At 47.3% G+C, this 14,870-nt stretch overlaps 1 protein-coding gene across 1 annotated transcript in view; it reads right to left on the bottom strand.

Moving 5' to 3' along the window:
* MAPKAPK2 (MAPK activated protein kinase 2) overlaps positions 1-3,451 on the bottom strand; it is a 70,980-nt gene extending 67,529 nt beyond the window's left edge. Inside the window, exon 1 of the mRNA XM_077295168.1 lies at positions 2,922-3,451. Coding sequence (XP_077151283.1) covers positions 2,922-3,125 — 204 coding nt within the window. The 5' untranslated portion in view covers positions 3,126-3,451. The remainder of the gene's footprint in view (positions 1-2,921) is intronic.
* Positions 3,452-14,870: the final 11,419 nt, after the last annotated feature.

The following is a 14,870-nucleotide window of genomic DNA, read 5'->3' as shown; positions in this document are numbered from 1 at the left end:
ATATGCTAATTTATTGAGACAGGTTTTTTGGGTTATCAGGAGTTGTATGCCAAAATCATCAGTATTAAAACAATAAAAGACCTGACAAATTTCAGTTGGTGGATAATGAATCTATAATATATGAAAGTTTAATTGTAATCATTACATTATGGTAAATAATGAAATTTAACACTATATGCTAATTTTTTGAGAAGGACCTGTAGAGGTCCGGCCCCGTGTAGTCAGTATAAGAAGAAACAACCCCCGACTCAATCACTTTCTACATGCAGTGCTGCAGTCCTCTACACACATACATAATGACGTGCCGGATTCATAGTCATCGCCGGCAGCACATTACTAGAGGCAGCGCTCCGTCTCATCTTACTATTACAGGCTAAATAAGGAAACAGCCAGGGGAAGCGCTCAGCGCTTCACGTGCTCCAATATCCCTGACAGGTGTCCCTGGCGCTGCCTCTGTCCACACACAGCACTGATTGGGCCAAGCAGCTGTCAAGCATTCTCTGCACTTGTCAGTCAAACACTTGAGAAGTTCTGCTAAAGCAAAGCCACATCTGCCACCATATCAGCCCATCCTAAAGAGGTTATTAAAGAAAGCAGCAACCCCCTGGTGTACGTCTCCAGAGTCTCAGCCCTGTGCAAGAACTTCCTTCTCCTTACGACATTGCAACGGACAGATTTTCTATAAAGAGGAAACTTCATAATTTATGAACGGTGCATAGACCGCCTCCACACCAAGCTCCTGCCAGCAGCTCACGTTAGCCAAGGCCATGAGCCAGGAACTCCTGTGACCAGCAGCTGGAGCTTGTTACCATCAGGTCAGGGCCATTGTCAGGGTCTCCAGCAACCACCAAAGATGCTGGACCAGTAGGATCCCCTACGTAAACTAGAGGTTCTCACCTTATTAAATACCTGCTCACAAGAGACCTGGGCCGACACAGAAAGGAGAGTCTGCTAATATTAGGGGCCCAAGAAGACATCTGTGAAACTCGTTCCAAGCACTGTCCGCAACGCACAGTCCCGATCCAACCCAAACTCCTGTGGGTTCAGAGACCAAAGTAGAGTCCGCGCTTGGGTCGAGATTTTTAGACATCTGCATATGTTTGTACAGGACATGTCCAAATCCACTGCCACTCTGGAGCTGCTACTCCCAAGACTGATCACAGACCATGGACCAAGTAAATCAGTAATGTCCTCAGAACCCTGGAGCTTTCATAACACCAAAGACACAGACCCTGGCTCACCACGAATCGGGATCTTACCCTGCTGCCACATCCACAGACTCTGGCTCACCACGAATCTGGATCTCACCTGTCCCCACATCTATCAACCCTGGCTCACCACAAATCTGGATCTCACCCTGCCACCACATCCACCGACCCTGGCTCACCACAAATCTGGATCTCACCCTGCCGCCACATCCACAGACCCTGGCTCACCACGAATCTGGATCTCACCCTGCGGCCACATCCACAGACCCTGGCTCACCACAAATCTGGATCTCACCCTGCCACCACATACACCGACCCTGGATCACCATGAATCTGGATCTCACCCTGCCGCCACATATGACCCTGGGTCACCAAAAATCTGGATCTCACCCTGCTGCCACATCCACCAACCCTGGCTCACCATGAATCTGGATCTCACCCTGCCGCCACATCCACCGTCATTGTCTCACCACGAATCTGGATCTTACCCTGCCACCACATCCACGGACCCTGGCTCACCATAAGTCTGGATCTTACCCTGTCCCCACATCCACAGACCCTGGCTCAACACGAATCTGGATCTCACCGTGCCAACTCATCCACCGACCGTGGCTCACCACAAATCTGGATCTCACCCTGCCGCCACATCCAGTGACCCTGGCTCACCGCAAATCTGAATCTCACCCTGCTGCCACATATGACCCTGGGTCACCGCAAATCTGAATCTCACCCTGCTGCCACATATGACCCTGGGTCACCACAAATCTGGATCTCACCCTGCTGCCACATATGACCCTGGGTCACCACAAATCTGGATCTCACCCTGCCGCCATATATGACCCTGGGTCACCACAAATCTGGATCTCACCCTGCCGCCACATATGACCCTGGGTCACCACAAATCTGGATCTCACCCTGCCGCCACATATGACCCTGGGTCACCACAAATCTGGATCTCACCCTGCCGCCACATATGACCCTGGGTCACCACAAATCTGGATCTCACCCTGCCGCCACATATGACCCTGGGTCACCACAAATCTGGATCTCACCCTGCCGCCACATCCACCGACCCTGGATCACCACAAATCTGGATCTCACCCTGCCACATCCACCGACATTGTCTCACCACGAATCTGGATCTCACCCTGCTGCCACCTCTGTGGACATTAGCTCACCATAAATGACATGTTGGCCCTGGTTGATCATTATTCTGGATCCCACACCACCACCGATACACGTCTTGCTCCACCATGGATCTAGAGGTCACACGAGGCATAGGTAAGGCTACGTTCACATTTGCGGTCAGCGCCGCAGCGGCGCCGCATGCGTCATGCGCCCCTATATTTAACATGGGGGCGCATGGACATGCGTCGCACTTGCGTTTTGCGCCGCATGCGTCGCTGCGGCGCCCGCGTCCGGGCGCAGAGGACGCAGCAAGTTGCATTTTTGCTGCGTCCAAAATCAATTAAAAAAAGGACGCATGCGGCGCAAAACGCAGCGTTGTGCATGCGTTTTGCTGCGTTTTTGTTTGCGTTGTGCGCTGCGGCGCCGACGCTGCGGCGCACAACGCAAATGTGAACGTAGCCTAACAATACACTGTGCACCACCAGAGCAGTTCTCCTGACATCCCAGAACCAGGGAGATGACATGAATGACCACATGCCATCTGCTCCCTATTGTCACCAGGACCTGCCCCACCTCCACATTTACCTTCAAGGCAAACTTCTCCCCAGTCTTCTTGCTGAAGATCTCCAGGACTTTGCCGTTGATGCCCAGTCCCAGCACCTGGTTGGTGACCTTGTAGTCATCAGTGATGGCGTTCTTCTTTATGGGTAGCGCAGACTTGTACTGTGGCGCCGGCTGCGGCGGCTGCTGTGGCGGGGGGTTGAGGAAGGGGTGCCCGGGGTTCATCATCTTGGATCCGTGCGCTCTTCCACCACAGAACACGGTATGGCTGCACCTGATGTAACCTTCCACCAGTACTGCCGGGGAAAGCACGTCCCACACACCGGCCCGTATCTAGCGACCGCCTAGCACAACGATCGGTACATGTAGATCGTACGAGAAGATCAAGCGAGGGCCCCGACAATAAGCTGGGCCCCTAGAGACGAGTGGGGGAAGGGCCCCCTGATCCTTCTCACTACAGACGGAGCCGAGAGCACTGGAGTCCGACTTCTCTAGTTCCGATGCCGGATCACTTCCACTGTGACGTCACAGCCTCGTATTCGACTTCGGCGGCCGCTCTTAAAAGGGCGACTGCTATTCTTAAAGCGGCCACGTTGGAGGCCGGGTCCGCAGCTGTAAAACACATAGAAACCCATGATACACAATACTTACCTGACACAAGGAATGTCTCATGTGTGTCAGTAAAAATCCCTGTGTGTAAGTGGATGGGGGCGAAACAAGTATTACATGTTCCATAAACCGCCATCATTGCCCCCTCCAAAAGTAATAAAGCCACTTTCCACACAAAAAATAAACTTTACACTTCATCGCCCTTTTCTGCATATAGAGCAATGTAGTGACGTCATGTCGCCTGGACGTTGACGTCTCATAGGCCTACACAGCAGCCTGCGGACTAGAGAACAGAGCGCGGAGTGGATGTATCTGTTTTGGCACTATGTGGTGGCCATCATCGTGGTGCTCACCCGGAGACTCAGGGCTTCGCACATGCCCTGGCTCCTGGCCGGGTGTCCCAGGCCCCCTGCCACTAACCATGACACTGTAACTTTCTTTTATTTTTTTCTTTTGAAATGTGCCCCCCAAGGGAAACTGCACCTGTAGCCACCCCACACTCTGGCTGCTGTTCACGGACCACCCCAAGGCATTACAGTGTCACAGACCATCCTGAGGCATTACAGCGTCACGGACCACCACGAGGCATTACAGCGTCACAGTCCACCCCGAGGCATTACAGCATAACAAGTCCTACACAGCTGCCCGGTCTTAGATTACAAGTATGCAGTCATTCTATGTGACTGTAACAAGGTGGCACGGGGTGGCAGCAATGGGCGAGTCCACTAAGCAACAGTCAGTGAGCAACCTGGCACCTTACTCATGAAAAGTTAAAGTTCCTTGTAAAGCATGTGTAACATGCACTACAGCACACTCTCAAGCTCTGTCAAATTATTTTCAGCTGCTATCATGTAGGCTCTGCAAATCACTTCAGAGAAGAGGTCTTTTTTCAACAGTTGAACTTTAATAAACAGTAAAGCATCCATCAAAACAGTTCACACACACTGGCACTGGAGCGCCCGCTAGGACCGAGGGGTACTCGGTACTGTGCCGCTTCTGTTCTTAAATGGGTGGTCATGGTGGCAGTGACCCGGTCCGTGGCCCTGGGCGTCCAGTAAAAGGAGGTTAATGAAAATGGGAATAAAGTCTAATGTAGTAGTGTTCGTGACGCCACCTGTGGTACTCTGCCAGGGATGGCCGACGCTGCTTAAACTGGTCCTCTCGGGATGATGGTATTGCAGCAGAGGTGGTATAGCTCCCCACAGGTAGAGCTTAGTTCCCAGGGCTCCCTGTGCAGTTGGTAAGGATGATAGATGGTGAAGTGCAGGAAAGAATTGGAGGACACAAGGTTGCAGTCTCTTTACCTTTTACTGATGCAGTTCAGGTACATGTTACAGGTGGTCTTTGGAATCCGGGCAGCCTGGTAGCGATTCAGAATCCCCCTAGCCAGGTGGGGTTGGAAGCCTTCCTTACTGCGCTGTATTCTCAGTCCCTTGCTGCCTGAGGCTTCACACAAGGTCATCTCTCAATCTGTCCTCTTAGATGAACACTACCCGCATTGTAGGCAACTCGAGCCTTTTTACAGGTGTCCCTTCTCATGGTGACTGCAGGCTCTAACCTGCTGCTGTGCCCTTCGGAGGAATTGTGGCCAGGAGACTTGGAGTCTCCTGCCCGCCGATTTCTGCTGTGGAGCATACAGTTTTCCCCACAACCTCGGGCTTCCGGCCTCCGGTTTCTGTGCTTGATCCTGGGAGTGAGCTCACTCGCAGCTCCACTCCCAGTTTCTCTCTCCTCCTGTGCTACTTCTCCCCTCACTGTCTCCTACAGACTGACTGACTGCTAACTCCTCCTCCAGCCAGAATATATAGTGAAGCTACCCTCAAACCGGGTTCAGAGCTCCCCCTTCTGGCCTAGAGTCAGAACAGTGTTGTATGTACGTGTTACCTGTTAAAGGGATCCTTGTCGCATGGCAGCACTCTCCCTGTGAGGAAGGCAATACTACTGTGACAACCAGCTTCCTGGGGTGTCACAGCATCTCCTCACTCTTCCTGTCGTTCGGACATACCTGATTCTTCCTGACAAATTCTTCTCCTGCACTTTGTTCCACACGTGCTCTGGCCCACCAGTTCTACTCATGTCCCAGGTCCGGCTTCCTTAGGAAGAGGTGCTAGGATAGCTCTCTCAGCTCCACCTGCCCCTGTCATAAACCCCGAATCCTCCTTGAGTTGACCTCTGGTCACTAGTGGCCGTCCACACTGGTCCCTATCCTGGGACTCCCTCCAGCCATAGCAGCTTCATTGGCCCAGCTATATAAATCTTGTATTCAACATCAGGGCCGGCTCGAGAGATTGCCCTGGGCAAAACTATTTTGTTGCGCCCCTACTACTTTTAACATACCTCCCAACTTTTGAAGATGGGAAAGAGGGCCAAAGTTTGCAGCGCGCTTCGCGCGTCGCGGCAAATTTTAGGCCACGCCTCTGACCACACCCATTCATAACTAGCCACACCCATATCCACGTCCAACCACACCCATTTAGCACTGCTGATCACACTGTTTCATAAAGTATAATTATAAACAAAAAAATATGGCCACACAGTGCTCCATACTGTATAATGGCCACACATGATGCTCCATACTGTATAATGGCCACACATGATGCTCCATACTGTATAATGGCCACACATGATGCTCCATACTGTATAATGACCACACATGATGCTCCATACTGTATATTGGCCGCACATGATACTTCGTACCGTATAATGGCCACACATAGCTACTCCTACACACGCGGCTGCGCTCCGTACACACGCACTCCGCTCCATATACCTCGTACACACGCGGCTCCGCTCCGTACACCTCGTACACATTTAGCTCCGCTCCATACACCTCATACACACACGACTCCGCTCCGTACACCTCATACACACACGGCTCCGCTCCATACACCTCATACACATTTAGCTCCGCTCCATACACCTTTTGCCTTTTGAAAAGATTTTTTATAATTTTTTCTATTTTTTCTCTGTCGCCCCCTTAGGGTCGGCGCCCTAGGCGGCCGCCTAGTTCACCTATACGTTCGGGTCGGCCCTGTTCAACATGCATCTTGCCTACGAGCAACTCTCTCTTAACCAGGAAGTCTTTCTCCTACATGCCCCTGCTGGCTGCTGCTCTGCTCTGTCCCCCTCCCATCTACTTAACTCCTTTGCTGCATGTATCTAACACTCTTATCTATCCTGTGCTGTATTTCTACTGTGATCCCCTCTATTCTAATTCCCTTATACTAATCTATCCCTAAACTAAAGCACAATACAACACAATACAGCATGGTGGCTCAGTGGATAGCACTGCAGCACTGGGGTCCTGGGTTCAAATCCCACCAAGGACGACATCTGCAAGGAGTTTGTATGTTCTCCCCGTGTTTGCGTGGGTTTCCTCCGGTTTCCTCCCACATTCCAAAGACATACTGATAGGGAATTTAGATTGTGAGCCCCATCGGGAACAGCAATGATGTGTGCAAACTGTAAAGCGCTGTGGAATATGTTTGTGCTATATAAAAATAAAGATTATTATATACAGTATGTTATATATTACAATACAGTACATGACAAATACATTAAAGTGCACATTAATAAACTGCACGAAGCCACACATTACATTAGCATTGCTAAAACATCAGTGTGCCGCACTAGACACATGTATCCAAAGGCGGGGGGGGGGTACGTGACGTCACCCCCTTAAATTCCTGTAATGACCAGAGGTCCTAATAGGATCCAATGGGTCACAAATCGAAACTGAGGCAGAAATCCCAATATTGTCTTTACTAAATTAACAGTAGGAGTGAGACTTAGTATTTGAAAGAAACAGACTGAAATCCCCTTATTGAATATACTCACTCAGCCGGAGCTGCAATCAATATGACAATCCCAAGGTTCCCTGTTTGAGTGTGTTACACTGGGATATAGAATAAATTTACCTGTCCTAAAGGTCAAATCAGGTACTAAGAAAAAAGGTGTAAATCGGCTGAGGTAGTATTATTGGACCCCCTGGGATGGCACACGAAGTATAAATAGATCAAAACCCACAATACAATACCTATAGATGTAACAGGAGCTCTAAAACACTTAATCTGAGGATACCCAGGTATCTATTATTATGGCACCATTAACCTGAGGGAAGTCTCTACTCAGGCATATAACTTGCATCGGCTGCAGCCAGTTCCAAGATCTTCAGCGCCAAAACAACTATAGAAAAACAAAGCTCAGCATCTTGTTGGCCGATACAGTTCTGTAGCCTCAGGATACAGTACGGGATAGTACTTCAACGGGACTTGTCCCGGTCCCTCTCAACACAGAATGTACAGGATACCATCTCTCCCCCAGCAGTCAGTCATGAATTCTGCTGAGAGCAAACCGCCTTAACCTGCACAGGGTGTTTGCTATTGCTTCTCAGCTCACCACAAAAGCGACTCCATAGAGTTCCACAGTCAGTCAGCTCTCAAGAATGCTCTGTCCTTGTTTCACAGCAGAACCACAGGTTCCCAAGATTAAGGGGTTAACACCTTCACAAACACGCTGGCAGAAAACAGTGTTTACAGAGTCCAGTCTCCTTGCTTTTTCTCAGCTGCTTCTCACACAGCATCTATCATAGCAGTCTCTCCTTCATGAAGCTTCACTTCACAGCATTCCTAAACAGCAGACACAAGACCCCTTCCCCCTGCACACACTCTTTCCCAGGCTTTTTCTCTTAGCTCAGACGTGCAGCAGTAGAGTCCTAATGCTCTCCTGATGTTATCACAGTTCATCCTCTTACATGGCTACAGACCTGTGAATCCTCACATTGTACACACTGCTTGCTGTTAGGATGTTTCAGTACCAAGAACAGCGGTCATGTCACCACAAACATGCAATATACAAGCTGTCGGCCACATACCTACTAGACTGTTTCTGACCTCGCTCAATACACCTGCACTGAGTGAGGCCGAGCCCACCTAGTCGGCATGTGGCCGTGAGTGTGCATATCACAAACTTGAGGTGAGATGACCGCCCACTGCCGACACCGGGGAATCCTCACAACTCACCGTGCGTACAATTTGAGGATTCACAGGTCTGTAGTCAGATAGAGTGTAGTTTAAGCCTGGACAACCCCTTTAATCATTACCATTTCAAGGGGCCAATAAAAAAAACCTGTTGAAGGAGTTTTTTAATTTCAGATTTTCTGCTGCATTTCTGCACCTATAAGGCAACATGCGTTTTTGAGTGTGTCTTGTTAAATGCGTTTTTATCACTTTTTTACTCTGTGGTTTGTCTCTTTTTGGTGTGTCATGCTTTTAATAAAGCTGCACTGTTTTAGAATTTTCCTGTTCCTTCACGTTGATAAAACTTTATTGACACAGTCACAGATTACATATGTTTTTGTGCATTTCCAGTACAGGAAAGCACTAAAAACACATATGTGTTTTTTACCTGCAGATTTTCCTAAGTTCATTAATGTATATGGGGAAAATCCACAATTAAAATGCTTATTTACCCTAGGCGGAATTGATATGTTGCGGACTCCAATCACTCACCGCAGATCAGTTTACGTTTGCGATTTCTATAAGTCCCATCCACTTTCCTGGAACTAGAAGACCCTTCGTTTTTTTGCCCAGCCAAAATAAGCAGCAACCAAACGTACTAAATACTCATAGTTGAAATTTAGTCTAAAAGCTTTTTCTAAGCCATCATTTATAATAAATACATCTGACAGAGGCTAACATAAAGATACAACATACTCAATCCACCACGGATGATTTTCTAGAGCTGCCTAATTCTCAGACTGACATCTGTGGTTCCTCTTCATGGCATTGTAAGGAGATGGACAAACTGCCCACGTTCCCCTTTGAAGTATAAGTGTAATGGTGTATTGTGTAATGTGAATTGTGACACGCCTTAATATTGTGTATTGTGCATTTCCTAATGGCAGGAGGAGTTAGAGTTAAGTTTGGGACTAGCCCAGGGTGGGAAGTGCTAAGCTGAAGGGACAGAGACAGTTTCCAGTCAAGATATCAGATAGGGCCAGGTGTGCGTAAAAAGCAGACCTAACGTCTACACAGAAAGCAGTGCCGCATGACGTGGGGGTCCCGAGGTTTGGAGAGACCGAGATGGTGGTTAGCGTAAACCAGAGTAGAGGGAAAAGGTAAAGTGAACGAAAGACAGAGTGATCGATCAGAGAGGGGTCCTGGACGTCTAGCAGTACGGCCCAACGTTTATAATTTCGAGAAGTACAAGGCCAAGACGGGACACAGTACGTGAGACAAAGAGAATGCCCTTGGTGGGAATTCCAGAGTGTCAGATACAGAGAAGATAAGTACCGGCCATACTGGCAGTACCCACAACAGCCGTTGACCCACCACAGCCATGGACTGACTGCAGCAGTCACGTCCTTACGATTAGAACAGAATTTACATAGAGACATATATTATCTGTACATCCTGTTCCTGTTTAATAGTTGTAGTGATCTATTGGTTATACAGTGAAAGGTTATTATGATTTACCATTATTTCTTGTTGTTGGATTCTGCAATGTTGTACACAGGATGTGTCACTCAGATCGGACTCTGCTCTAATGTGAAACCACTATGTTTTTACACTGCCTACAGTGTCCAAATGTGCCCAACATGGGGTCCTAGAACAGTAAGGACTGCAGACCACTGCCTGGATATTACTGTCCCTCTGTAACTGTTTACTCGAGTCTCTGTGGAGACTGGCTCCAAAGTAGAACAAGCAGCAAAGTGCCAGGACCCAAATATAGAAAGGGAGAATGCTGCTGCAAAGTTACAATCAGCGGTATGCATCAGACTAAGGCCATGTTCAGACGCCCGTTTATCGCATACGTGTTCTATCAGTTGTTTTCACAGATAAAACATGTACCCATTATACTCTATGGGGCTGTTCACATGGCCATTTTTTTGTGGACCATGTGTCTGACAAAAAAATCACAGCGACATGTCCGTTTATGATTTACTTCACGGAACAAAATTACCAATAGAAGTCTATGTACGGGCAGTACACAGATGGTATCAGTGTGCAGTCTTTGCGCTGTCTGTGATTAATACCGCAATGAATAGGAAAAACTTTGCAAATGTTTTTCATATGTGAAAATTGTTGATGAAACACTAGTGAAAACTGACCAAAGACTGCTGAAAAATTTAGTCAAAAGCAATGATGAAATTTGGATCAAAAGCAATGATGAACAATGGTCCAGGGTCTTACGTACGAGAAAAGTTACATATGTCTGAAAAAGACCTAAAGGAAAAAGTGAAGAAGACTTCCAATCATGATCAGTGCTCCTCTCTGAATACGGGACGCGTACACACGGCTTCAGAAGATCAATGCAACGGTGCTGTACATATACATTGCATGTTGGGAAGGGGTTAAGGGAAAGCTATCATCAGAAAATGACTTACTGATTAAATCAGGTTTTTATGTTATGTCACATTTGTGGATCGTTGATCCGCTGTGTCACGGATGGGGAGATCCTGGAGGGGCATTACTAAATGACCGCCTGAGTTTTCACTAGATTTTAGTGTGAAACTTGAGCCCAAGTGGATGCCAGGTGCTACTCCAGGACAGATCCCGGTACCGAGGCAGCTGGCCCTAAGGGTCAGGACTAGAGATGGGCGAACCTAAACTGTAGAGTTTGGGATCCTTACCGTACACTTAGTGCCCGTACACGGCCCCCGAACATGAACGTCTCCCTGAAGTCTGTGTTATTGTTTGGGTTCAGCAGCCTGAACAAAGCTTGTTGAAAGGTTGAAGCGCAGCCAATCAACAAGCTTTATTGTGTAGGTACTTCCAACTGAATCACAGCCATGTCAAGTACTGTGATTGGCCGGCGCACACTGTGTAGAAAAAAACAAAAACGTGTGGGGCCCCTCTAGTTTTGATAACCGACACAAGGAAAACCGACAGCTGCGGGCTACAGCCACCAGCTGTCAGCTTTATCTTAGATGATTATAAAAAACTAGATGGTAGCCTGATTCTAAGGCATCGGGTATTCTAGAATATGTATGTAGTTTATTTATGAAGATTTTAGAATAATGCATTGAATACACAGGATTTGGCCGGCCGCGACCAATTATCGAAGCGAGGTTCAAATCCCGCGCAAATTCGCGGCCGGTCTGCGCCTGTCACTGATTGTTCGCGGCTGGCCTAATAGTATATAGCACAGCCACGTAGTATATAACAGCCCACATAGTAAATAGCACAGCCACATAGTATATTGCACAGCCACGTAGTATATAGCACAGCCACGTAGTATATAGCACAGCCACAGAGTATATAGCACAGCCCACGGTGTATATAGCACAGCCCATGGAGTATATAACACAGCCCATGGAGTATATAGCACAGCCACGTAGTATATAGCACAGCCCACAGAGTGTATAACAGCCCACATAGCATATAACACAGCCATGTAGTATATAACAGCCCATGCACGCAGTATATAACACAGGCCACGTAGTGTATAACACAGACCACGTAGTGTATAACACAGCCCACGTAGTATATAGCAGAGCCATGTAGTATATTGCACAGCCCACGTAGTATATTGCACAGGCCACATAGTATATTGCACAGGCCACATAGTATATTGCACAGGCCATGTAGTATATTGCACAGGCCACGCAGTATATAGCATAGACAGCATCAATAGTAAAAAGTTGGTCACACAGGGTTAATAGCAGCGTTAACGGAGTACATTACACCGCGGAATAACGCGGTCCGTTAGCGCTGCCATTAACCCTGTGTGAGCGCTGACTGGAGGGGAGTATGGAGCGGGCACTGACTGCGGGGAGTAAGAAGCTGCTATTTTGCCGCCAGACTGTGCCCATCGCTGATTGATCGTGGCTGTTTTGCCGCAACCAATCAGTGACTTAGGATTTCCGTGACAGACAGACAGAAAGACAGACAGACAGACAGAAGTGACCCTTGGACAATTATATAGTAGATAGAAGGGTAAGTAATTTTAATAAAAGGCGTTGGGTTCCCTCATTTTTGATAACCAGCCAAGCTAAAGCAGACAGCTGGAGGCTGGTATTCTCTGACTGGGAAAGGACCATGGATATTGGCCCTCCCCAGCTCAAAAATAGCAGCTGCCCCAGAATTGGTGCATCCATTAAATGTACCAATTCTGGCGCTTTGCCCGGCTCCACCCACTTAATGGTGCAGTAGCAAGTGGGGTAATAGTTGTGGGGTTGATGTCAGCTGTTTTATGTTCGCTGACATCAAACCCATGGTTAGTAATGGAGAGGCGTCTATCAGACACCCCCATTATTATTCCATAGTCAAATTTAATAAAGACAGAGACAGAGTAAAGTCCTTTAATTGAAATAAACACACAAAGTCCTTTATTTGAAAAAAAAAAGCTCCCCGACATTCTTTTACCCACATATTCAACAAAAATAAAAAAAGCAAAGTTGCACTCACCTTTTGACCTTTCGTAAACCATTAATAGCCATGTACCTCGACAATCCGGATAGTTTGTGGAGCGGTTCCATTAGTGATTGGACTGCTCTTCATGCCAGCCAGAAACCATTGAGCAGAGTGTGAGAATGCTCACAGGCAGCGACAGACAGAACTTCTTACCGCCATTCAGAGCCAGTGTTTCTCACGCTGTCACACAGCTGACAGCGTGGGAAACATCGGATGTTCAAGCCCACCATTTATTTAAATGGGGTTAGGGTTCAAGTTTGGGTACCGTTCTGGTAGCGAAACCAAACTTTTTTTTAATGTTTGGCCTAACCTGATGGACACGAATTTCCACGAGTCTGCTCATCACTAGTCAGGACATCAGCAACGGATTGGGAGTCCAAAGCAGGATTGTATACAGATAGTACAGATGTTGGTTGGATGTTGGCTGGTTAAGATACTGGAACTGGCAATGTGGGTTTCAGGCTCAGGTGCTCTGGAGAGGTTAAAGGGTTCAGGAATCGTGGGTGCAGTCATAGGCACAGGTACTGCCAGGACAGTTTTCAGGATTTAGGAATCGCAGGTGTGTTTACAGATTCAGCTAACACTTGAGCGGTTTGGGGTTTAAGTACCGCCAAAGCGGTTTAAGGTTCAGGTATTGCCTCAGACAAGACGGGAACAGGAAAGCAGAACTGATATTGGTACAAGCTTAACTGGCCTGGTATAGGGACCTGATCACTAGCTAGCAGTTTGTAGACTGACCAACTACAATTGTTGTTCAGGCACCTCCCTTCAAGTGTCTCCCAGCTATTTCCTGAGGACACATAGGATTAGGCTGGCTGTCTTTTTAGGAGACAGGAAGTAGGCATGCACTCCGCCAGGGGAGCAGGAGCAGTGCAGCGCATGCCACAGCTGAGACGCAGGAGCCAGAGTAGGGAACACTAAATGATGGCCAGGGTGGGGAGTAAGTCGGCATCCCTGTCGGGAGAGATGAGCGGAAGCATGCAGGGACACCAGTGTTACATGTATCTTTAACAAATTATTGTCAATGTTTTATTTAGGACTTTTTTTACATATCACAATCTCTATTAAAAATGAAAAATAGAAATTTTAATGGCTACTGGGGCTTTTTTAAACTAATACTCCTTTTTGTTTCAGGAAATAACACATGTCCATAGCCTCAATGGTCAGACTTTGACTCTGTCTTTTGTATTGAAGCATCTATAGAGCCTGTGCAAAGTTGAAGGGAGGGGGAGCAAAGTCAGTTGCCACATCGCCTATTGTGATTGGTGCATCCTGTATTATCATCTGTGTATAGAGGTGTTACCTGTCATTGTAATCCTGCCTCTGATGGTGAGGATGAAGTAAAAATGGACCGGTGATATAGAGCGCAAGCGACACAGTTCAGCTGGTATTAAAAAGTCTTCATTTAATATTTCCACAACGCGTTTCAACGGAATAGTTCTGTCTTCTTCAGGTGGCAGTGAGAGTATAACTGCCACCTGAAGAAGACGGAACCATTCCATTGAAACGCATTGTGGAAATGTTAAATGAAGACTTTTTAATACCAGCTGAACTGTGTCGCTTGCGCTCTATATCACCGGTCCATTTTTACTTTATCCTGTCTTATCCTCTTCTGAGGCATCCGGCCGGAGGTGCAGCATGCTACCTGCACTAAAAAAAACTCCCATCGCCAGCTTGGCGCTCCTGTGATTCCGCCTATTCTGGCTCTATTCACAATCTGATGGTAAGGAGACAGCTGAAAACTATTCCTAAAAAAATCAGGACGTATGAGTCTTTAAAAGCACCAACAGCTAGTGTAAATAAATGCAAATTACTCATTTTATTTTTTCTACGGTTATAAAGATTGTGATATAGAAATTTTTTAAAAAATAAATAAATGTACCACTAAAACCTAATTAAAACAATATGTTATTTTCTGATGATAGCTTCCATTTTAGTTACTTACAAC

This window comes from Ranitomeya variabilis, chromosome 3 (assembly GCF_051348905.1).
Source record: "Ranitomeya variabilis isolate aRanVar5 chromosome 3, aRanVar5.hap1, whole genome shotgun sequence".
Classification (NCBI taxonomy): Eukaryota; Metazoa; Chordata; class Amphibia; order Anura; family Dendrobatidae; genus Ranitomeya; species Ranitomeya variabilis.
The sequence above is the reverse complement of the archived record's forward strand: the minus strand, read 5'-3'. Positions and strand labels throughout refer to the sequence as shown.